This window comes from Octopus bimaculoides, chromosome 2, assembly GCF_046866305.1.
Source record: "Octopus bimaculoides isolate indiv1 chromosome 2, ASM4686630v1, whole genome shotgun sequence".
NCBI classification, from domain to species: domain Eukaryota; kingdom Metazoa; phylum Mollusca; class Cephalopoda; order Octopoda; family Octopodidae; genus Octopus; species Octopus bimaculoides.
The window spans coordinates 145622001-145647889 of record NC_142929.1 but is presented as its reverse complement, the minus strand read 5'-3'; the positions used below and the strand labels follow the sequence as shown (position 1 = coordinate 145647889).

The following is a 25889-nucleotide window of genomic DNA, read 5'->3' as shown; positions in this document are numbered from 1 at the left end:
CAATCCATTTCACGTGATAAATCTGCTTCTCTTCTCCATTGCGTGTCACCTTTAATTCATCATCATATAACATCCACTTTTCCATTCCTGCATGAGTCAGACGGAATTTGTTGAGGCAGTTTTTGTACAGCCGAATGCCCTTCCTGTCGCCAACCCTCACCTCTTTTCAAGCAAAGTGATATTTTCCCATAGTTAGACATGTTTTTCACGGAAGAGAAACTATCGATCTCGCTTGTATAACGATGATACTCATTTACAACTACAATGTAACGCTAGGCACTTTTTTCTCTTCCATTTCATGCGACAACTATTTTAGCTTACCTGTCTGTCTTTTTCTTTTTCATAACCTTACTTCTCTTGCTTTTTCATCCACCTTACTCACTTAACCATCTCTTTATCTTTTTTCTTGTTTTCTGCCCCCTTTCTTCTTCATTTCCTCTCCTTCTCTCCATCTGTCTTTATTGAAGGCGCGTGGCTTAGTGGTTAGCGCATTCGGCTCACGGTCGTAAGGTCGTGAGTTCAATTTCCGGCGACGCGTTGTGTCCTTGAGCAAGACACTTTATTTCACGTTGCTCCAGTCCACTCAGCTGGCAAAAATGAGTAGTACCTGTATTTCAAAGGGCCGGCCTTGTCACACTCTGTGTCACACTGAATCTTCCTGAGAACTACGTTAGGGGTACACGTGTCTGTGGAGTGCTCAGCCACTTGCACGTTAATTTGACGAACAAGCTGTTCCTTTGATCGTATCAGCTGGGACCCTCGTCGTCGTAACCGACGGATTGCTCCTATTATTCTGTCTTTACCTACTTATTTGCTCTCTGTTCTTTTTGCTTACCTTTCTGTTTCCTTCTCTGTCTACCATGTCAATAACTATCTTTTTCCCCTTTTTCTTTCCACATTCCCTCTTTCTCCGTATTTGTTTATCTTTTTTTCGTTTCATCTCTTCCTATTCTTTCTTCTCTCTTTTTCTCCCTTAATCTCACTCTGCCATCCGAAAACGTACCACGTGACCATCCTGTTTCTAAAACTTACTTATCGTTTTTGGCTTGACCGTTCTTAGACAGTTGGGTTTTTCAGGCCCTGTCTAAGATTTTAAATTTAGTTCTAGCTCATAGTTTGCTTCCGTTTATCATGTTTTGCCTATATTTTTCCAAATCCGAAAGGACTGCGTTCTTTCTTATTAGTTTTACCTAAAGGCTTTCTATGTATTAAAAAAAAAAAAAAACTATGTCGATTATCATATATTTATTTTTTCGTCACTGTCCTTGCTTCTTAGTTTCACATTTTTTCCCGTTCTCCTCATAACTTGCTTTTTACCGTTCTGTTGAGTGACCTGTCTTTTTGTACTTGTTTTGTTCTTCATATTTGCTCATTTATACCCAACAGCTTTTTGCTGTTGACAGCGCTAAATTGAACAATATTATTGGTAAGGCGTCGAAATTGTGATGATTTTTGCTCAATAACTGATGAGAGGCAAACGTGTTTACGCCCTTTGTGTTTTTTCCAATTCTCCGCATGTTTCTTTATCCTCCTGTACCACAATTTACCACACACACAGAAGATTTCTTTCAGTTTCTGTCTACCAAATCCATTCACATGGTCAGGCTGGGGCTATAGCAGAAGATATGTGCTGAAGGTCGCACAGTGGGACTGAACCCAAGACCATATGATTGGGAAGCAAGCTTCTTAATCACACAACTTCAGATGTGCATTACAAACTTTGAAACCTCTAGAACTGTTTTCATACAGCCAATAAACTACAGATATCCGAACAATGTTAACTGCATCAATTTCATTAGACCAATAGAACTTCACTGACCAGTTGTACTATCTTTCCCTCTTCTAAATAATAGGAAAATGAATGGATGAATGATAGGGTACAGACAATCAACTAAGATGTCAACATTTTGTTTCCTGTCATCTGTAGCCAAGAATAGATAGCCTGACATACAGAGCAATATAATTTATCACTAAGTGGCGATCGTACTGTAACACACAAATGTTTCATTGTCTTGTAGTGCTAAGTTCAATTCTTCCTTCAAATACATTTGCCTCTGAAAGAGTGTATCCTTTCCATTGGTATCTGCCTCACATCCACTCAATATGGTAACCTGAGACAAGCATTGGACCTATGTATATGTAAAATTAAATAATGATTAACTATGAATATAACAAAGCAGAAAGAATTCATTTTATTGTAATTCTGTTAATTTACAATAAAGCTTTAAAATGAAACAAAGTTTTCAAAATATTTTTATTTGGAAAAATAAAGATGATTCCTGGTCAATGTACAATTTGATATGAAGAATTTTCTCTCAGAAACTATAACAAATTAGCAATTCTTTAGTGAACATTTATAGAACATGAGAGAAGTGTGGTATGGAATAATGAAGTAAATTATCTTACCATAATGTGTTGTTATAAATAAGCATATTACATTGATAAATGGATTGAATAAACTCTTATTATCAGGTTGTAAAATGAACAGTTTTTTTTCTAGTTCATCCTGAAATTGTGGTGAGAGAACTGATTGTAGGGTCACATCATTAGTGTTTCTATCATGACCTGAACTCACAGGAAGTTTCAGTACTGTAAATGAATGAAAAAGAAATTTCACATGGCTGCTATTGCATATAGCATATGTTCCATCATTCTATGGTATCTATTCATTAAGTGGCTAGGTTCATCTGATGGCTAAGTGCTTTGGCCAGAAACAGTTTGAGTCAAGTAATAGGATTCCTACTTACAGACTGGTTATATGGTATCTTGTCAAGCCAGGAACAGTCCTCCCATGAAAACTGTACCTTAATCGAGTAACCATAGTAAAAATATGGAATGTTGATTTGTGAAGGAGAGTAAGAAATCAACAAAGAAGTTTTAAGGATAAAATCCAGAATTCAAGGTAATCACTGAGTGTTGGCATTGTCAGCAATGGTTTCAGAAATTAAGAGTTTGTGGATGATTGCTGCAAGGAGTGGAAAAGTCTAGCATTTCAGACATAGATCCTTTGATAAACAAAGTAGTTGTATGACTGTCACTACTGGTGACTGTGTTGATGAAAGAGTCACAACACACTGGATTAAATTCACATGAATGTCTTCAGATCCATAAGAGGATTTGAATTTGGTGTTGCAATTAATATAATAAGTTTTGGCATGTCTACATTTCTTAGATAACTTCTTACATAAGTAACATAGGCTTTTGGGATGTTAACCTGATTTGTCTGTGTCTCTGACAACTCTATGCCTCAATCAGTTTATACTTCCCCAGCTACTTCAATGTTATATGCTATATAAGTATAAAGGTAGGAATATATTAGCTGAACACAGAGGGCAGACAAGCTGAAACGTAGTCAAAATTAAAACCCCAACAGAAACATTGTTTTTATACAAAACCATAGTTGTCTACTACTAATGTTGTATGACTGGTCCCCTTGTATTGCAAATTAGTTACAAAGACATACTGTACAGTGACTATGTAGATGATTTTTTACTTCCAGTTGATAACAAAGGGATACTGTACTGAGACAAACACTTTTTGCAGTCTCTTACTATTAAAGACAATTTAATAATCATATGACTGAGTTCTCTTCATATTCTTTGCTTTGATAACTTCATTTTGAGATCTAATATTATTGGAACAAACACTCAGATATATAATTAACTCTTCAAAGAAATAACCACATACAATATATTTGTCTTATTTATAAATGTCAATTAATGAAAAACTTCCTATTGTCTTAGTGTTAAAAATATTTTTGACAGGTTAAATGATTACCAAAGCTCACTACTGTAATTTCACAGATTCTGAATAATTGGAAGACCTCTAGTATTCACTTGATTCTTAAGCTTTTATAACTGGGTGTAACCCAACATTCTTTCCAGGCACAAAGTTACGGCATTTGGTCCAAGACTTAAACTTTAAAATAATTCACACGACTGTGGAACATTAAAGGTTAATGTCACTTAAGTGATGTGGCGATGAAGAATTGTAATTTTTCCTATTGTCTATTTGTTGTATGAATGGTTTTAGAATGAAAATAAATATATTAACACTACTCTTATATCTGAGAATTCAGCTTAGAGTAATAATTTTTGGTGGAGTATAACTTTTATATATATATATATATATACTATTTTTGTTTTCTATAAAATATAGAAACAGAATGTAATTTTAAAAAAATAGTATTAGTTTAATTGAAAAGTATAAATTATTAATTATGTTTGCTTTAAAAAAAAGAAGCAAAATCAACTTTAAGAATGTTTTCCTGTTTCCAACTTATATTTTTTTTAGATGTAGGAAAATATTTTTGAGAATTTACTGAAACTCCTAAGTCACAGAAAATACTTTGTAAGGAAAGATATTAATTACTGAATTGTAATTAAATTAATAAAAATTATTGCCTCTAGTAGGATAGGCACAAGGCCAACAATTTTTAAAGGAAGCAGTCAATTACATTAACTCGTAAATGACTGGTACTTTATCAACCCCAAAAAGATGAAAGACAAAACTAATTTGGGGGAGATTTGAACTTAGAACAAAGATGCTCTAATGATCCTTTCAATCCATCACCTTCAAAATCCATTAAATATAATAGCGTAGCCTGTATGTAGTAGCAAGTATCATTGCTTTGATTTTCAGATGAGGCTTTTTGTGTTCCTTATGGAATCAATTATTCTTGTCCAAAGCATGGACACTTCCTGTTAAATATTGCCTACAATATACAGTATATTATCCTTTGTGATAGAAACCAACTTTCTGTGAATATGATTTAAATACTGATATACTGGTAAAAAACAAAACAACAATATATCTGATTGAAGATGTTGATTGATGAAAAATATGAATAAAAATAAATGTAAGTAAAATAATATACAAGTTTCATGTTTGAAAATTACATTGGTTTATGAATTTTATGAAGATTATGAATTTTATGAAGCTTATGAATTTATCACATTTTCATAGAAAATTATAAACATTTTTCTTATATGTTCAGAAGATTACAAAGTCTACTGCTGTATTTAGATTTGTATTTTCTCTGAAATTTTTGCAGTTTGTTATAATATATTCCAGCGCCACAAGTTTGGGTTAACTCATTGTCAACACCAGTATACTCAGCCCTGCTAGACCTTGAGCAATGTGTTGTTGACTAAGTTTTCACACAGCCCAGATGTGTGGATTCAGAACAGTCTTCTTTTGTCTGATGAAATTCTGGAACAAAATGACTAAGAAAACTTAGAATCAGGCAAATTAATAATTTCTTAGGAACCTTTTATAGTCATGACAAAGAATGACTGAAACTGTGAGAACATATTTGAGTAATCATCATTTCTGAATAGATTGCATTAATTTCTCCTTCTACATGGAAGGTTCGAGATTGATAATCTTCTTCTTGGTCTGACTGAGAATGAGGACATTTCTTATGGCATTTTTTCTTCTGTTTTTTTAAAGTTACAACCTGAGAATATTGAAAATAATATACAATGTTTAAAAAAATGCATAGAATAGTAGTATGTGTATGTGTGTGTGTATAGATATATAATTTTTCAAAGTAAACTCTGTAATTGTTACCAATATAGCATGAGATTTCACCTCAAAAAATCTAAATTAGACTCCTTAAGGATCGTTCTCCTTGTTTATATATCCAAAGTTTTAAATTTTTACATTTAAGAAAGAGATTTGATGCCGATGTCCATATCAATGTATTTAATCCGATGTTAACATTTCTGTAGTATAATATTGGACTTTAAGGCAGGCATATCAATGCACGGTTTTCCAATAGTAATTGTGGGCTTTGCAGTGGCTCCTAGGATAATATAATTTATGTGCCTTGAATAATTAATATTAGAAATTTTAGTAATAATTGTAAGAGTCATAGAATATGGCAAGGAGTTACCTCCCCTATTGGAATTAGTTATAAAAAGAGAAAAATTATATTAGACAGGTTAACGCTGGAAATGCAGTATGGATTTAAAATTTTGAATTTTTGATTTTGTTCGATTAATTCATTATGTGTTTTTTTTGTTTTTTTTTGTTCTAAAGAAAGTTATTCCTGATGAAGTGTATGGCAACTGATATATTTGACTTATACTTAGTGGTCAAATATAGCTGTATACAGAAATGTTAACATCGGATTAAATACATTGATATGGACATCGGCGTCAAATCTCTTTCTTAAATGTAAAAATTTTAAACTTTGGATATATATATATATATATATATATATATATATATATATGTATATGTATATATATACATTCATATATATATATGTATATATGCACGCATGCATATATATATATATAAACATGCATATAATATTATTGTTCTTTCTTATGAAATATATAGAACTGCTTAAGAAGTGCTTGGGTCGAACCCGAGACAAAAGATAAGAATTAAGATATAAACTCAAAATAGGCGATCAACTTTTTATAACTCATACAGTTATAAATTCAACTTAAAATGCATATATATATATATTAATACATATCAACATATATGAATATTAAAAAAAAATATTTCTAAAAATATATATATATATATATAAATATACATTTAAATACATGTAAATAAAACCCATATGGGATATATATGGAAAGAAGTGTGAGAAAAAGAGAACTGATAAAAATATTTTTCATACTAAAATCAAGAGCAGTTAAGAGTTTCAATTAAAAGATCCATTCAATGTGTCTTTTAAAAAATATATAAATGGTATATAAGGTATATAACACAATTTGAGGAAGTCCACTTTCTACGGCTGTTTCTAGAGTTCATGTCCTGGTAGGAAAATTAATAGAAACTTTACAAACCATGTGGACAATGTCTCCTTCATCAGTAAAGATATCTTCATAAAATCACGTTCTTGACAATTTTTATATACCACACACGCATACATATATATGTATATCACAATATATATATACCCTGCTAACAAAGATCAGATTGTTTCCCTAAGCATGAAAATTCAACTTTCGGTGAAATTGTTTCTTAAGTTCATTTTAAGAATCATTTGCATACATCATTCATTGCTTCTCATCTATCTCAGTTTTTTAAATTAATTCCATTGGTCTAGTTGAGTTATTATCCTAAACTTACTTTTAGTAATATATTTTTTTATTTAGGAATACTGATGAATTCTGGAGTAGCAAATAGTATAAAGTTTCAAAAATTTCAAAAGTTATAGTTATAATGGTGTTAGACGGCCATTTGGCAATGTTGTGGAAATAATATTAGTTTTAAAGTAGGAAGCTTAAGACAAGTCGAATAATGTCTCTGCTATTATAAATAAAATGAAATAAAAAAATAAATAAATAAATAAAAAGAACTCTATGCCAATGTACTTGTATCTAATTAACAAATTAATTCAAAATCTGAAGCACCTAGTCATAATATCAAGCGTAAATATTAAAAAAAAGAAAATTATTTAAAAGCAGGAAAAGAAAAAAGAACAATTTTAATTGTTTGTTTTCAAATATTTTTCTGGTACCACTTACTTTGTGAAAGTGACAAGCGCATTGTCCTTGTAAAAAGTCCCTATATCGACTCATTGTCATGTTGAATGTCTCAACCACATGGAAACCATTTTGTCGGGCATAATTGGTGAGAATGGAATTATGGGAAAGCAGTTTCTGTTGTTCTTTCTGGAAACAGGAAAAATATAAAAATCGGTTGTAAAGGACTGACCACATACTCAAAGACATATAAATATGTACACAGGCATCTAAATATACATAGGCATAGATACACACATACACACAAAGATGCAAGCACTATAGATTTTACTGTTCTCTGTTCCATACTGTAAGTCCTTTCTAACTACGTCCCCAGCCAAAAGTGTAATGTAGTCCAAGACATACATCTGAAAGAAACAAAATGGTCACAATATACATCTGAAAGAAACAAAATGGTCAATGATTATAGATCTGCTTGATACACCTTTCGTCTTGAAACCAAAGGCAGTCAGTTTTCTTCTAGTGCTCACTTAAGTCGCTCAAGCTGTTCATAGTAGATTTCCTTTGTTATCGTTTGGTTTGGACTTGAAAGTTCAAAGTGGACTAAACCTTTCATATCCCACCAAACTGATAACAACACCTGATGTGGGTGAAGACCTTCTTTAGCCTGGAGTGCCAGTGTTTCTACTTTCCCTACCCACTGTCTTCGGTGCTTGGCATTTTTATAGAGAACTCATTTCTCAATTCCAGTCACTATTTGATTCAATAAAGGTTCATTTGTGAGACATGATGGTAAAGAAGAGCACACATTCACTCTCTGCACGTGATTAGACTCAGAAAGTTGTCGATGAATTATTGAATGACCAAATCCAAGCCTCTCTGCTAGTTTCTCAAAAGTAACGATGGGATTCCACCAAGGTTTGCAGGACATCCTCGTTGAGCTCTACAGATCTTCTAGGATGAGGGTCATCTTCTAGGCTGTAGTTTCCAGCTCAGAATAACCTGAATTTTTTGAGGTAAGCAATAAAGTAATGATGGTTGTAACTTACCAAATTTAAACAATGAAGTCCTTCCACAGGTTGATGGAAGCCTGCACCTAAGTCTTTAATGACCAGAAATATTCCTGTTAATCCTTCCCTACAACGATAATTGCAATAACAATAATAACAACAAGAACAACAACAACAACAATGATAATAATGGCTTCAAATTTTAGCACAAGGCCAGCAATTTTGGCATAGGGGTTAAGTTGATTATATTGACCCCAGTGTTGAAATGATTTTTATTTTATCAACCCCAAAAAGATGAAAGGCTAAGTCGATCTCAGTGGACTTCGAACTCAGAATATAAAAATGGATGAAATGCCATTAGGTATTTCATCTGGCATGCTAGTGATTCTGCCAGCTCACCACCTAAATAAAAATAATCCCCAGCAATATGCTGTGACACAAGTGGATAATAATCATTGTTTCAAATTTTGGTACATAGCTAACAATTTAGAGATGATGAAACAAGTCCATTAGAATAACCTCCAGTACTTGATTGGTACTTTATTTTATTGACCTTAAAAAGAATGAAAGGTAAATGTGACTTTTGCAATTAAAATAGCAAATTGTTTGTGAGAGGAACATTATAAGTCATTGTTCCTCCATTGTTCTAGGTTGAAGAATAGCTATGACAATGATGCCACCGCTACCATCACCATGTTCACTGAAGGAGTTTTTATAAGATCATCTGACTTGGCTAATTTCTCTTAAATTAGCTTCTCTGAATCTAAGATAGATTGATCAGAGCTAGAAAAATTTGATCATAGGTGTAGGAGTGGCTGTGTGGTAAGTAGCTTGCTTACAAACCACATGGTTCCGGGTTCAGTCCCACTGCATGGCAAGTGTCTTCTACTATAGCCTCGGGCCGACCAAAGCCTTGTGAGTGGATCTGGTAGATGGAAACTGAAAGAAGCCCATCGTATATATGTATATGTATGTGTGTGTGTATATGTTTGTGTGTCTGTGTTTGTCCCCCCAACATCACTTGACAACTGATGCTGGTGTGTTTACGTCCCCCCAACATCACTTGACAACTGATGCTGGTGTGTTTACGTCCCCATAACTTAGCAGTTCGGCAAATGAAACTGATAGAATAAGTACTAGGCTTACAAAGAATAAGTTCTGGGGTCGATTTGCTCGACTAAAGGCAGTGCTCCAGCATGGCCACAGTCAAATGACTGAAACAAGTAAAAGAGTAAGAGTAAAAGCGTATAGGTTTGCTTGATCAGACCTAAGATGGGTCTGGAAACAGTAACAACAAAATCCACTTTCATGATGGTGATTTTGTAAATTGAAAGTAAAGAAAGAATAAGAATATAAAAATAAAAACAACAGCAAAATGGAAAAACAGCAACGAGAAAGCAACACTAAAAGTGAAAATAACCAACCAACCTTTTCAGTCCTCGTTTAATGATGTCGATATGATGTTTATTAAGCCAGTGCACTCCTCCAATGACAAGAACTGTGTTTGTATTGTTTTCTATTGGTAAATTTCTATTCAGTTCCATGGAAAAACAACAAAATAAATATCCATTATATGCAATAAAAGCATCTATGTATCATAAATACATTGATGAAAGACAAATTTACTATAGCATTTGTGTGGAGATAACAACTCTTTGCCTTTCAACAACATTGAATAAGATAACTAGATGGCTAAACAAATAAATAAAACAGATGTAGAGACCTTAAAACTTTCGGCATTAATGGGACACCAAACACACACGTATTAACATATGGGAGTGTCTTAAAATATTCACAAGATTAGCTGGAAATAACAGCTACATTTCCCTCAAATCACATCAGTCTGTCTAAAAAAAACAAAACACAAAAGATATGGTGGATATTGGTCTGGAATACACTCTGGGGGGGGGGGGAAAGAAAAGGGATGGGATGGGATGGTCATAGCTAGAATACTTTTGGTCATGCACCTGATCCAGGAAAGCTGACCTAGTGTTAAACAACCTATATACGTATTCATATTTTATAATAGGGCAAGTTAACTTGGTGGAACCCATTATTATCCAATTTATACCTGTTGGAAGTATAATCAAATCCACTGTCATCATGATCATGATCCTGATCATGATCAGGATCATGATCATCACCATCACCATCATCATCATCATCATCATCAACAAATGTCTATTTTAAATGACGATGATGATGCCACTGTAAGTTACTAAAATGCTCATAAATTATATAGTGTACTTTCTAACTTTCAACCAAAGTTGGACTTTCAATATATTTATCTGCATGTTGGTAGAATAGCCATATATATATAGAGACTAGTGAGTCTCCTTTTATAATGTGAGTAGCTATGTAGCTTTATGGTGAGAAGTCTGTTCTGTTCTGGCCTTTTCTCTCTACTGTAGCCTCATTCATTCAAAAGGGATCTTACTTTCTGAAAGCTTCATGGTCACCTCACTAGTGCTGGTGCTATGGAAAAAGTACCCAATACACTCTGAAAATAGTTGGCATTAGGAAGTGCATCCAACCTCAGAAGCTATGCCAAAGCAGACATTAAAGCAAAATGCAGCCCTTGGATTTGTGAGATCCTGTGAAATCATCTGATCCATGCCAGCATGGAAGATGGATGATAAAAGATGTTGCTGCTGCTGCTGATGATGATGATGTAGACTGAATTGTTGAGAGTTAAATGTCTTGGCTGGAAACAAAAGTGTAGTGCTGAACCACTTCTATTTGATTCTTGGTCCAATAGTCTGAAGCCTTAGCTAAATAAATAAATTTATGAAGAGAGAAAGAAAAGGCAAGTGTCAGTTATCGAGACTAGTTTTATATTTTGCCTTCTTGTCATTCATTAACCGAACTTTCACAAAAATATTTCATTCAAAAACATTGCAATTGGAAGAGATAGGTATATTTTCATAGAAATGCCTCAGCTAAGGTATGTAATGGATAATGAACTCCCAATCCTTGGTCTAAGAAGATACATTATTTTAGTTGAAGATAAAAAAGGAGTTAATTAAAAAATATAATTCTTTATTTAGCCTTTGTCAGTTCTGCATTTTATATGTGATACACAGGGATTATTTCCTTGGTGTTCATACATTATATATAATACACATTCCCAATTTTTTTCAGTCACAAGAGTAACATGGAATTTATGGAAAGAAAGTTTTTTATTACCCAGAACACATAAAACAAACCTAACTAAAAGTCTGAAAACAAGCATGGTTAAAGAGAGCAAAAAAATGGAATTAGAAAAAAAAGAAGAAATTAAAGTGAGCAAAAACAAGAAATTAAGAGTTTGTGCCAGTGTCATGTAAAAAGCACCTGGTGCATTCTTTAAAGTGGTTGGCATTAGGAAGAGTATCCAGCTATAGAAATCAAGCCAAAACACACAAATGGAACCTGGTGCAGCTCTCCAGTTTGCCAGCTCTAAACAAACTGTCCAACCCATGCCAGCATGGAAAAGAGACATTAAATGATGATGACGAATCCATGATTAATTTGTGCTAATGAGGAATTATGAGCTCACAACTCTTGATCTGAAAAAATTCCATATTTTAGTTAAAGAATAGTTACAAAAAAAAAAAAAAACTGGGACAGAAGGAAAAGAAAAAAAGGGAGTACTTGAAGATAATTACCAAGCATTACTTACTTGCGAAGGAGTTGATAGAAAGCTTTATCAAAGGTCGGCCTATGATCTGTTGGTAGCCAGAACTGAGGATAATAAGCAAAACTCATGCTTGTTGTATGGTTATTGAGATTATCATAGTGTTTGATGTTGTGTGTTTTATCCCATTCCTGCAGGGTCATGTTCACTTTCTCTAGAATATAATGCATAATTCCTCGATTGGTTGAATCACCAAGGAACAGCAACTAAAAAAGAGTAAATGTAGATGATCTGTAGTTAACATGGTTAATGTCACTTGAAATGTCAGACATCTTCAGTTCCACCATCACCAGTGCCACCATATAATCACAATAATTGTTCTTTACACAAATATGAAACCCTAACTTACTAGCCGGAGCTTAAACAAAACTGAGATGTTCATGCCTTTTCTAAGACAAGTAATGTAAGGGGAATTAGATGGTTCCAATTAGAAATTGAAAACAGTTTATAGATTGAAGAGTTTTAATATGGGTCCTAATTTCACAGAAAAATCTATGCAGATATAATATTTTCTATTCTTTCATTAAATAATCCAGGTTGTTATTGGTTGACCTCAGCAGAAAACTCAGAACGTAATGACAAACAAAAGGCTGCTGAGGATTTGGCCCAGTGTGCTCATGATTTAGCCAGCTTTCCACCTTAATAATACTAGTACTACTAATAAAAATTTAATAATACCAACAGTAGCAAAAACAAACCTTTTTATTTGTAAAACATTTTTGTAGTTGATTTCTTGGGAACCAGCGATGGGTGCAAGATTTCGGTTGCCAGATAGCCTTTTGCCAGTAGCAGAGAGCTGTTGAAGAACATTTACTGCAAGGTACAACCCACTGACCTGAAAATTTCATAAAACTGCATTAACATGGGAACTTAAGGAGAAGAGCAACAGGTTGTTATATAGGAAATGTACATAAGTTTAATCAAAGAAAATAATAAACATAATTAGCTGTAAAGTATATGTCACTATCATTATCATCATCGTTTTAACACCCACTTTTCCATGTTGAAAGCGGTCAGAACTTGTTGAGGTGAATTTTCTACACCTGACACTCTTCCTGTCACCAACCATCATCTGTTTCCAAGTAAGATATTTTCCCATGACCAGACAGGTCTTGAAAGTTTTGGTAGCAAAGAACACCTCTTGCATGACAGTGACACACTTGTTTACAACAAACATGCAATGTCAAAGCAAGGAGACAATAATATATACACACACCTGTGTATGTGTATGTCAGTTTTCTTTCAGTTTCTTATTTCTTTACTGCCCACAAGTGGCTATACACAGAGGGGACAAACAAGGACAGACAAATAGATTAAGTTGACTATATCGACCCCAATGCGTAACTGGTACTTATTTAATCAACCCCGAAAGGATGAAAGGCAAAGTCGACCTCTGTGGAATTTGAACTCAGAACGTAGCGGCAGATGAAATACTGTTAAGCATTTTGCCCAGTGTGCTGACGTTTCTGCCAGCTCACTGCCTTTCAATTTTCTTCCAGTTTCTGTCTACAAAATCACTCTACTCACAAGGCTTTGGTTGGCCTGGGGCTACAATAAAAGAGTTATGCAGTGGGACTTAACATGGAACTTAACATGTGGTTAGGAAGCAAACTTATTATGATGCAGCCACTCAGTTGAGCTTTCACTCCATTGTTATTTCAAGTTTCCTGTTACTATTATGTTCTTCAAGGCTTTGTCTTTTTGAGAAGTGCCAGTATTTTCCCCTGCTTTGTACATGTAAATGCATGTTACACATATAATAGTTATATCATGAAAGACTGATTTTAACCAATATGTTGCACTGGAATTATTTCAGTGCTCAAATCGCAGAAGTATGAAAGAACTTTTAACTCTTCATAGTCATCATCATCATTTAATGTCTCTGTCTTCCATGCTGGCATGGGCTGGATGGCTTGACAAGAACTGGCAAGGCTAGGGGCTGAACCAGGTCCCATAGTCTGTTTTATCTTGGTCTTTACAGCTGGACGCCCTTTCTAATGCCAACCACTTTGCAGAGTGTACTGGGTGCCTTTTATGTGGCACCAGCACCAATGTATATTATGTTCTACCTATTTTATGTTCAAACTGGCCAGATCTGGCCTGTCACACCAATCTTTCAATTTAAAAAAAAATTAAAGAATATTTTTCTATTAGTCTCAACCATACCTGGCATATCAGCTGTAACACATGGTGGTAAGATTTCAATGTAGGATAACATATCAGACCAAGAATTAAATGCTGTCTTATGTAAGCCACAGTCAGAATCTTCAGAAAATTTCAGGGAGCAATCCTAGTAGAAAGTAACAAGAATTTTAACAAAGAAATTAGATAAAAGTTCAATTTATCTTGTGTTTTTAGGGTTAATGACAAAATAATACATATATTTCAGTTTAAAAATTATACAGAAGATTAATTCATGTGGTTATTGTTATGCATCAGCCACTAAATCTGTTAGTATTTATACTTTATTTTTTTTGTTTAGTTCTGAGTGAACCTTGTTTGAGCAGATCTATCTATGACCCCCAGGAAAATGAAAGGCAAAGATGACCTTAATAGTTCTTTAAATAATCATTAAAAGAACTATGTCCATTAATCTTTTAAACAATAGACATAGGCATAGCTATGTGGTTAAGAAACTCATTTTGCCACCTGGTAGTTTTAGGTTCAATTATAGCCCCATGCCAACTTGGGGCTATAGTAAAACAGTGAATTCGATAAACAGAAACTGTGTGGAAGCCCACTGTGTGCGTTTGTCTCCACTGGTGTTGGTTTGTTAATGTATTTTTATAAGATGAAGGAATGTATGAGGGTGAGTCAAAAATTATACACACTCTTGTTTTTCAATGTATTTACTCTTGTTTTTGCAATGCATTTACACAAAAGCAGAAGATAAACAAGTACGTCATTTTTCTATATAGTATCCTTCCTTTTCAATGGTACTTGGTCCAGCGGTCCATAATCTTGCGTATTGCCTCCAAGAAGAAGGTTTTCGATTGGTCATGCAACCATTTATGCACTGCTTCCTTCACATCTTCTTCCATAGAAAATCAACAACCTCGTAAAAGCATTTTTGAGCAATCCAAAGATATGATAGTCAGAAGGAGCGAGATCAGGGCTGTAGGCAGGGTGTTCCAGCACCTCAAAACCTAATTGGTTAATGGTTTCAATGGTCCAGATGGCCATGTGCGGGCGTGCATTGTCATACAACAACAAAACTTTTTTTGACAATAAGCTTTGGTATGAATTTCTGGCTTCAGTTTGTTGGCCAGCAAAGCACTGTGTTTTGCACTGTTGATCATACACTCCTTTTCCAGGTAGTCTTCCAGTATAGGCCCATTTGAGTCCCAGAACTTTTAAACTTTAAAACTTCTCGATCCACTCATACACACTTCCACACAGTAGTGTATTGTCCCTGTATTGTGCTAAAAGCCTCCAATGAATTTCAGCACCTGACAAGCACCTTCTGACAAGAGAAAATTGGATTACTGCTCTTTGTTCTTCTTTGGTAAACATTGCTAGTGGAGCAGCCATGCTTACACTGTAAAACCAGAAAGAAAAATGGTGTGATCAGGCTCAAACTTCGATCATATGACCACAATAATACCAACTATAAGCATGCATACGTGGAAGGCAGTGTGACAATAATAAAGATATGCTATGGCAAAAGTGCAGATAATTCCCCTTGTAGTATGAGGAAGATTTAGCTATTTCTAGCATGTAGGTGTGTGTGTGTGTGGGTGTATGTATATGAGAGAGAGAGAGAGAGAGAGAGAGAGAGAGAGAGGTGGGGCAAGAAAGTAAAGGAGAGAGTGTGAGAGAAAGAGAAAGAGAAACAAAAGGAAGATATAATTTTGGTAAAACTCTTACCTGCTTCAGGCTACAGACAACGTGGTTGACACCTGGTGAAAATTCTTCCTTTTGAGGTTGTCTTCTGTGGATTATTACTGTATAAGTGTTTACTGCAAGTGGTTCCATATAAGTCACATCCACTACAGCAATTGTAATTCGGTTGGTGCCAATTCCTAAAGTATAGTTGATGGCCCTTCAAATAATTTTTATAAGAACAGTATACTCGTTAATTAATTAATCAATCACTAACGTTTTTGTTAATGAAGTGGAAAAAATGAAATAAAAGGGATGGTCTGAACTCATGATGATGTCGTTAGTTTTTAAACACTTGGGATTTTACAGAGTAGTAATGCTTAAAAAAATGGACCAAAAACAGTAAAAGTGTATAATTTATAGATTTATATTGAATCAGCATGTTGTAATCAGTTCTAATCTGATCAAGCTAACCTAAGACCAGTATACTAGCTGTAACTATCTTGTTCCTTTCCAAATAATATATTGGTTACTGTATCATTCGATGTGTTTTGTCTTATTTAAAATAATAGGATAATGCTAAGGAGATGTTCTAAAAAGAATTATTTACAGAAACATCAAATGAAATTATGGTAGGAACAGGAAGAGTTATAACACATCTAATTAGGAACAGGATTAACTTAAGTAAAATGCACATCATGTTTATGATGGGATGGCATACTCCTGATATTTTCTTTGTAGTGACACAACTAGGAGAAGATTTTCAGCTCAGTGTAGGTCACTAAACCTAGCATTTGTCTACCTGGAGCAGGCTTTGATAGGGTGCTATGTTCTGTAGTCTGGTGATTGCTAAAAAACACTTGGAGTATATGAATTGCTTGTGAGAGTCATTAAAGCCATGTAGAGGGATGCCATCAGAGTGGAGAAAGTTAGCAATGCATTCAGTGAGGTATTTAGTATGCAAACCAGTGTCTATCAGGGTTCAGTTCTCAAGCCCTTCCTAACTTTATGAGAGCTTTCTAGGCCATAAAATAAGGAGTTTAACCCTTTTTAACCGATGCAAGTCTGAAAAAATAATCACATGATGATGATGATGATGATGATGGTAATGATGGTCTAATAATATTTTACCTCGGGAAACCAAATTTGTCATCTATCTTAGAGATGCATTGACAACTTTGGGCAAACCCCCAAATTTTTATCAGTAGTAATTCATAAGGCACACTGGTTTCATATGTGGAAATGTTGGGGTCAAATGCTGGTGTGAGTTTGACTGGTGGTTCAATGTTAAATTTCATTAGAAATGGTACAGCCAAAGGATCTGAAAGAGAGAATCAAAAGACCAACATTGAGTTGTGTGTCTGTGGTTTTCAGTTTTCTATGAAAAATTGGGTAAAATATAACAATAGACACAGAATTAAGTGTAACAATAACCAAATTAAGTATAATGACCAAGAAACCAACCACTGGACTACATGGGCATGAATTCAAATATTATTCAATGGACATGTGGCACTGGATAGTTTATGTAAGTACTTTAATTTACGTAATTACCAACACTTCATACAAATCCTAGACACTACCTTCCTACTATTATTACATAAAACAATCATTACAGTGGCAGTTATTGCATCATAATCAAGTATAATAGTAAATAAATACCTTCACTACAGCTAGGACGTAGATATTTTCCTGAAAAAGAAAACACAAAATTAAGAAAGAAAACCAGTACATTTAATCAATATAGGAACATAAGGCTGAGTGAGTAATGTATCTCAGAGGTTGAGGTTTCAAATACACTCTAGGTTTTTAGCTCAGTTTTTGGTAAGGATATAATTCACCAATCTATAGAGAAATGATGACGAATCCTATTCAATATAGTTATATAGTTTGCTGCAAGTAATTAACAATAAAACTGAATATTAATTACTCATAAATTTTCTCTGGGAACCCACTAGTGATATATATATAGCTTAAGGTGACAAGCTGATAGAATCGTGAGTGTACCAGACAAAATGCTTAGCGGCATTTCATCCATCTTTATTTTCTGAGTTCAGATTCTGCTGTGGTCAGCTTTGCCTTTCATCCTTTAGGGATTGATAAAACAAGTACCAGTTGATCACTGGGGTTGACATAATCAGCTTACTCCTTCCCCCAAAATTACTGGCCTTGTGCCAAAATGTGGAACCAATATATATTTAGCCTTGCTTTAAAATAATTTCAGAGTTACATGACATTTAGAAAGACCATCTAGACTAGGTTTATCAATAAAATTAACTAACAGGAATAATCTATTGAGCTACATAATTTCCTTTGTATGTTAATTACTGAGTAATTGACCACCAAATCATTTATTGTAGATATGGACAGCTTTATACATAATCTGAGAAGTCATATATGGTTCTCACTGATTTGGAGTAGGATGAGATACATCATCATCATCATGATACAACTTTAAAAAATCGCAACACTTTCAGTTGTTGTTGTTGTTATTTAACCCTAGGTCAGCTCAATCAGGGATGACCAAGTATCAAAGACACCAGCCATGATCATCCCATTTTTTTAATGAAGGCATTGGCATTAGGAAGGGCCTCCAACTTTAGAAGCCATAGCAAAACAGACAATTGCAGCCTGGATAGCTCTCTGTCTGGCTAGCTCCAATCAAACTGTCCAACCCATACCAGCATGGGAAATAAACTTTAAATGATGATGATGACCTGGGGAATTCATTGACAAGCAGTAATGAGAATTTTCATGAGGATTATACATAGGTTGTATCCTATCACTTTATTTCAGGTACTTTTGTCAAGATATCATCCTTTTAGCTTGATGCAGACAAGATTACCACATCTACTTGAGCACTAGGAATGTTAAGTACCAGAACAAATACTGTAAGACATTTTTATCCAATAACAATTTAACCATTTATCTACTCAAAAAGCAATTCTTTCAGTCATAAAATTCAGAAGTTAGGACGTCAAATTGATTGGAATTTTGAATATCTAATTACCTGTATATACTCAAACATTCCTATTAGTGGCTACACACACACACACACACACACACACACACACACACACACACACACACACACACACACACACACACACACACACACACACACACACACACACACACACACACACACACACACACACACACACACACACACACACACACACACACACACACACACACACACACACACACACACACACACACACACACACACACACACACACACACACACACACACACACACACACACACACACACACACACACACACACACACACACACACACACACACACACACACACACACACACACACACACACACACACACACACACACACACACACACACACACACACACACACACACACACACACACACACACACACACACACACACACACACACACACACACACACACAAAATACACAAGTAGCTTTTTTTTTTAATCTTTTAATTGTATGGCCATGCCAGAGTACTGCCTTGAAGAATTCCAGTTGAATGAATTGACCCCAGTACTTATGGGTCTTTTTTGTTATTTTTTTTTAGCCTGCTACTTATTCTCTCAGTCTCTTTCACCAAATTGCTAAGTTACAAGGATGTAAACACACCAGCACCAGTTGTCAAGCTGTGGTGGGAGACAAACACACGCACACACACACACACACACACACTGGGCTTCTTTCAGTTTCTATCCACCAAATACTCTCACAAGGCTTTGGTTGGCCTGAAGCTATAATGGAAGACTGAACTGGGGACCATGTGGTTGGGAAGCAAACTTCTTACCACATGGCCACACCAATGCCTTGCTATATCTTTTATTCATAGCTCAATTAACACAAAGACTATCCAAATCTAGAGTAAGTGAAATTCTCTGTTACCTTATATTAATTTTAACTCTATAATTTCTCTCCAATGTTACATTCACTCACTTTTTGTCAACATCCATTTCATTTTCTCTCAGTTTACATCTTAAATAATGAGCGTCAACTTCATTAGTAAATATAACATTTTAACAAAGCCAATTATTCTACTCATTTCATCCTCATCACTACTACTCTTTCAGTCAACAAGTGCAATGAAAACATACTAAGTTAAATACTACAGAAATAGGTAACCTAGTTAGATTCCCAGCATACAAAAGTATTTTTTTATGTGGATTTAACATGTTGCCAGCTTTAACATCAGCACAAGGGCTTTTAGTAGAATTTCTTTCTTTATTGGAAACATTCAGATAGAACCAACCCACCCTGGTTCTCTTCTGGCCCATGATTGACATGTAGATGTTTTGGTTAAGTTTAAAAGGATGTGCAAAGGTCACAGGACCAACTTACAAATAAATAAATAAATAAAAAAATAAATAAAAAACATAACAAAGAAAACCACCTTATTAAAATATATAATTAAAGACTTAAGTACAAAGCTAAGATATTACATGAGTGAAATGAAATGTATGAGAGAAAGTTAACCAATTGAAAGTAACTCACGGTCTTTCAAATCTGCCTCTTGATATTTCTTCTCTTCCAGTTTTCTGTTTGTGTAACTAGCAACAGTCGGCAGGAAGACATCACTTTTCCTGGATTTTAGGAAATAATATATTCATTAGATTTATAAACTAAAGCAAAGGAAGAAATGTTAGCAAAGAATTTATAAATAATTAATTTTATATGACAGAAGGGCAATGGATGAGAGGACTTTATAGGGTCCCTGTCAGTTAGTGTTGGCCAAGCATCTGTATATGTAAGTGCAGGTTTACGCAAGGTTTTTTTTAAGGAAGACTTGCAGTTTCCCATGCGTAAATGTCTCTACCTCTTTACACTGTTGATGTTTATCCAAGGGAAAGGCTGCTGATTTGGGCTGATAAAGATTAGCATCAGTGATGTCATAGGCATTGCTGCTAAATACAAAGAGCTGAAACAAATTCTACAAAACGTTGGCCAGTTGTCTAACTGTTTCATGAATCCTCCATTCTAGAATGATGCTTTACAAGGACAAATTACAAAACACAATGATGGTCTATGTGCAATCAATTATGACCAGAAAAAAAAACCCAACAAAAGCATACAAAAGGAATAATGATAGTGATTTCTTTAAAAAATTATGGTTTCATATTTTGGCACAAGGCCAGCATGAGGAAGCAGGTAAGTCAATTATATTGACCCAAGTGTTCAACTAATACTTATTTTATTGATGCTGAAAGGATTAAAGGCAAAGTTAACCTTGGCAGCAATTGAAATCAGAATGTATAGTGGAAGAAAGGCTGCTAAGCATTTTGTCTAGCAGTCTAATGATTCAACCTGTTTACTGCCAGTAATAACATTAATAATAATGATTTCTAACATAAGCATAAAGTCACAAATTTTGTGAGAGGGATCAGTCAATTATATTGACCTTCGTACTTGGTGAGCCTTTCTTTATCTTATAAAAGAAAAAAGAAATGAATTTATTGTATACTGTGCTCAGGTGCACTACAACTTCAGAATGATGAAAATTAAAGTGGACTTTGTTGAAATTCAAACATCATCATAAACAGACGTAACTAAATTCTACAAGGTGTTTATTTAGTCAAATACCCTTCTCATTCTTCCAGTCCACATCTACTTTTATAACATGTGTACACACACACATGCAACTTTGTAGTTCATAAAAAAAGAAATAAATATATACAGTTGGATTTGTTGTGTATGTGTGTGTGTGTGCGCACGTTTTGTAATCAAATACTTGTATATATATCCATCAGTGGAATGACTATGCTTTTGTACTCATGCAATTGTGCATGTATGCATATATATATAAATACACACACATAATAAAGTATGTTTTATATTAATGTGAATGCATACACACACACACACACACACACACACACACACACACACACACAATATATGAAAGCATGTGTCTGTAAAAATGTATTTTTGTATTCATGTATGTGTGATGTATGTATACATATTTAAACATGTGTAAGTGTGTTTATAGTTTATGAATGTGTGTGTGTGTGCGTGTGAGTGTGCGTGTGTGTGTGCATGCATGTGTGTGTGTAATCTTTTTATAGATGTTTTCGATCTAGTTTGGATTTTTTGCCATCAAATTTGAAGGCAAAGAATACAAACTAGATCAAAAACATCTATATTATTCATATCACTACATGCAGTATTTATGCAAGCCTATAATTATGAATGTAAGACCACAAATATGCATTTATGGTATAGACTGAATTATATTTGTATCAAATGAGAAACATTTATCAACTAAGTAAAATAAAACATATCCAAATGCAAATATTGTCAACAAGTTCTTACTTTGATATGTTTGGGTCCATGTAAAACTCCATCACGTCATGATTGTCAGGGATTCTTGGATTTCTGTTTGTATTACTTGCATAAAATGTCTCTAAGCCAATTAATAATGAGTGGATCAAAGCAGTATGAAGTGTGATGTCTTTTCTGCCAATTTGTAACTGTATACGTTCTGTACTCTTGTCTTTCGTAGGAATGCTATTTTCCAGTAGATATTGCTGTAATTGTTGTACCAAATTGTTGTAGACACTGATATCTTCAGAAGGATATAGCTGTCAAAACACAAGAGTGAAAAAGAAAAGTAATTTCAACTGTTTTGTGATAATGTCTTCAAGGATCAAATTGACTGGTTTTCAATGTCTGTATGGTTAATAAGCTTGCTTTGCAAGCATATGGTATCTGATTCAGTCCCATTGTGCAGCACCTTGGTCAAGTGTCTTCTACTATAGTCCTGGGCCAACCAATTGTCAGTGAATTTGGTAGATGGAAACTGTGTGGAAGCCTGTTTGTATGTGTGTGTGTGTGTGTGTGTGTGTGTGTGTCTTTTAGTTTGTGTTTGCCCCCCACTGCTTGACAACCACTGTTGGTTTGTTTATGTTCTTGAGACCGATAGATTAATTAGCAGACTTTAAAAATAAGTACTGGAGTCAATTTGTTAGAATAAAACCCTTCAAAGAAGTGCCCCAGCATGGCCAGAATCCAATGATCGAAATAAGTAAAAAAATACTTGAGATTTACTTTTTTAATTTTTTTAGGGAAGTGTGGGGGGGGGGAGACAGTGTTTATGATCCTTTCAGGAATTCTGAGGCAGATGGAAAGGAAAGAGGGCTACATCCTCAAAGTGAGGATACTGGGGTTGATGCAATTGATTGGCCTCATCCCCCAAAATTTCAAGTCTTGCACCTGCAGTAGAAAGAATTATATTGGTGCTGACAAATTGAAATTTCAGGTTATCTTCCAGATTTTGGTGGAAATTTTAGGCTGAGAATTTAATGCAAATGTGAACTTTTAGTACAGATAGTCTCAAATGCGAGCTTTTAGTACAAATAGTCTCAAATGTGTTGGTAATAAAAGGTTTTATTTCTAAACCTCTCAAAGGGAGACATTCAGTAACAGTTCTTTAAAGTACAGGCTGTTTGCCAACATAATGTGGCTGTCCCAAAAGGAAAGATGTTACTGTTGTTTTAGCCCCAAGAAACATCATTTCCAACTGGTGGCGAGTTGGCAGAAACGTTAACATGCTGGGCGAAATGCTTAGCAGTATTTTGTCTGTTGCTACATTCTGAGTTCAAATTCCACCAAGGTCGACTTTGCTTTTCATCCTTTTGGGGCTGACAAATTAAGTACCAGTTACGCACTGGGATCGATGTAATCAACTTAATCCCTTGTTTGTCCCCTCTATGTTTAGCCCCTTGTGGGCAATAAAGAAATAAGAAACATCGTTTCCAGCTGGCTATATGACGCACTACCGGTACACTGATAGTGTGTCGTATAGCCAGCTAGAAACGATGCTTCTTGGGACTAAAATAACAGTAACATCGTCCCTTTCGGGACAGCTACATTATGTTGGCAAATAGCTTTTACTTTAATAAAAGGCTTATCTAACTGAAGACAATATTCTTTTTTAAAAATCAAGCTATGGTTGGAATAGCATTGCTACATAGTCAAAGGTATAAGTAGCAGGCCTGTTCTATGGGTCTAATCCACATGGCTATATTTCTCTCTCCTACATATTACTAACCCTGTGTCAGTGTGACATGAAATCATTATTGTTAACTAATTTGTTTATGAATCTGTTGAGCTGAGTGGTGCAGTGGAAACATGCTGAATCCGTAGATCTGTAAATTGAATCTGTGCTCTGTGATGAAATGGTTGGTTTAAAGGTAGAAAGCTGACAGAACCATTAGCACACCAGGCAAAATGCTTAGCGACATTCCATCCATCCTTATGTTCTGAGTTCAAATTCCACCGAGGTAAACTCTGCCTTTCATCCTTTCAGAGTCAGTAAAATAAGTACTAGTCAAGCATAGGAGTTGATGTAATTGACTTAACCTCTCCCCTAAAATTGCTGGCCTTGTGCCAAAAATTTGAAACCAATTTGTTAATAAATCTGGTGTTTGACACTACAATTTATCATGTGAATGATACTTGAGAAATAACTTAATTTTTAAATATTCCTCCTTCTATATACCAATATATAAGCATTACTTTATATCTTCTGAATCCATATATCGGTTTCAAATTTTGGCACAAGGTCAGATCGAATCAATATATTGCTATTGATAATTTGAAATATAAATTAAATATCTTGAGTTATCTCCCATGCTTCCAGATGAAGTTCAAAGAAATATTGGCATGTGGGCTGCATATTTTCATCTTTGAATAAGTTTACTATAGAATTGATTATGACTAAAAAGCCTCATAACAGAAAACAGCCACCGAGGCTAGATATTGACTACATATTATTTGCAAAACTTCAATATAATTGATAGTGAATATTTGTATCAAAAAATTGGAAAGAAAAATGAAGGACTGTTTCACATCGATTTTTAAGTCCCTGTCTAATATTTTCTTATTTTGTTGCTACATATTTGAAACTATTTTAGTTATTTTAATGTTTTAAGTATTAATATGTTCCTTACGCGTATGAATTCACCAAGGTTTAAACTCTCTGCTCGACTTTCCAGAAGATAAAGAAGTTGTTGGTTTGACAAACAGAACTGGTCAAATACATTACACTGACCTTCCTGAAAAAATAAAAAATTATATTACTATACATATAAAATAGCAATAATACTATACATAATTAGTGTACTAATACTATACATAATTAGTGTACTGGTGTATACTTAAGTATACTATAGTACAGTCAAGCCAATGTGGGAATCTAAAAGTTCATTTAATCTGCTAGAAATAGCAGTTACATCTCTCTCAAATGACTCACATCCACCATAAAAGGAAAATAATATTGGATAATTTAGTTTTATTTCCAAAAAAGAAAAGACAGGATGGTTGTGGCTGAAAATCCTTTGATCACAGATCCACTTAGTCAGGGATGATCTGGCACAACTAGAAAACAACAACTACTTTATACTTGCAACGATTATAATATAGTATTGCAAATTCTTGTAATTTCATGAATTACTGACTAACTGCTTTTTAATATATATGTATCATAGGAGGATTAACAGAGTCATTAGATCCACACATAAAATACTTTGCAGCATTTGCTGGTTGTAGATACAAACTTTAATAGTAGCACTTTATATATTAAACTATAATAGTAACTGTCTCTATACTAGACTATAATAGTAGTTCTCTGTATAATCATCATTTAATATCTATTCCATGCAGGTATGAGTTGGATGGATTAACAGGATCCAACAAACCAGAGGACTGTACTGAGCTCCTGTGTCTTCATAGGTATGGTTCAATGGCTGGATGCCCTTCTTAACACCCAGTACACTTTATAGGGGGTACTGGGTGCTTTCTATGTGACACTAGCACATGTGACGTCACGAAGTAACTTGCAACATAAGAGACCCTTTGACAGAATTGGGGTGAAGTATTGAGGGAAGTACGTTTGTGCAAGGCATTTGAAGGTTAAAGTACAGCA

At 34.5% G+C, this 25889-nt stretch overlaps 1 protein-coding gene across 1 annotated transcript in view; it reads right to left on the bottom strand.

Moving 5' to 3' along the window:
* Nucleotides 1-4812: 4812 nt before the first annotated feature.
* The window catches only part of LOC106881078 (cadherin-like and PC-esterase domain-containing protein 1), a 171514-nt gene continuing 150437 nt past the window's right edge, over nt 4813-25889 (bottom strand). Inside the window, exons 12-24 of the mRNA XM_014931294.3 lie at nt 24916-25020; nt 22277-22545; nt 20462-20550; nt 17622-17651; nt 17091-17280; nt 16005-16179; nt 14304-14427; nt 12836-12972; nt 12123-12343; nt 9890-9991; nt 8501-8588; nt 7494-7640; nt 4813-5458 (exon numbers count right to left, since the gene is read on the bottom strand). Of these exons, the coding sequence (XP_014786780.2) occupies nt 5279-5458; nt 7494-7640; nt 8501-8588; nt 9890-9991; nt 12123-12343; nt 12836-12972; nt 14304-14427; nt 16005-16179; nt 17091-17280; nt 17622-17651; nt 20462-20550; nt 22277-22545; nt 24916-25020 (1857 nt within the window). The 3' untranslated portion in view covers nt 4813-5278. The remainder of the gene's footprint in view (nt 5459-7493; nt 7641-8500; nt 8589-9889; nt 9992-12122; nt 12344-12835; nt 12973-14303; nt 14428-16004; nt 16180-17090; nt 17281-17621; nt 17652-20461; nt 20551-22276; nt 22546-24915; nt 25021-25889) is intronic.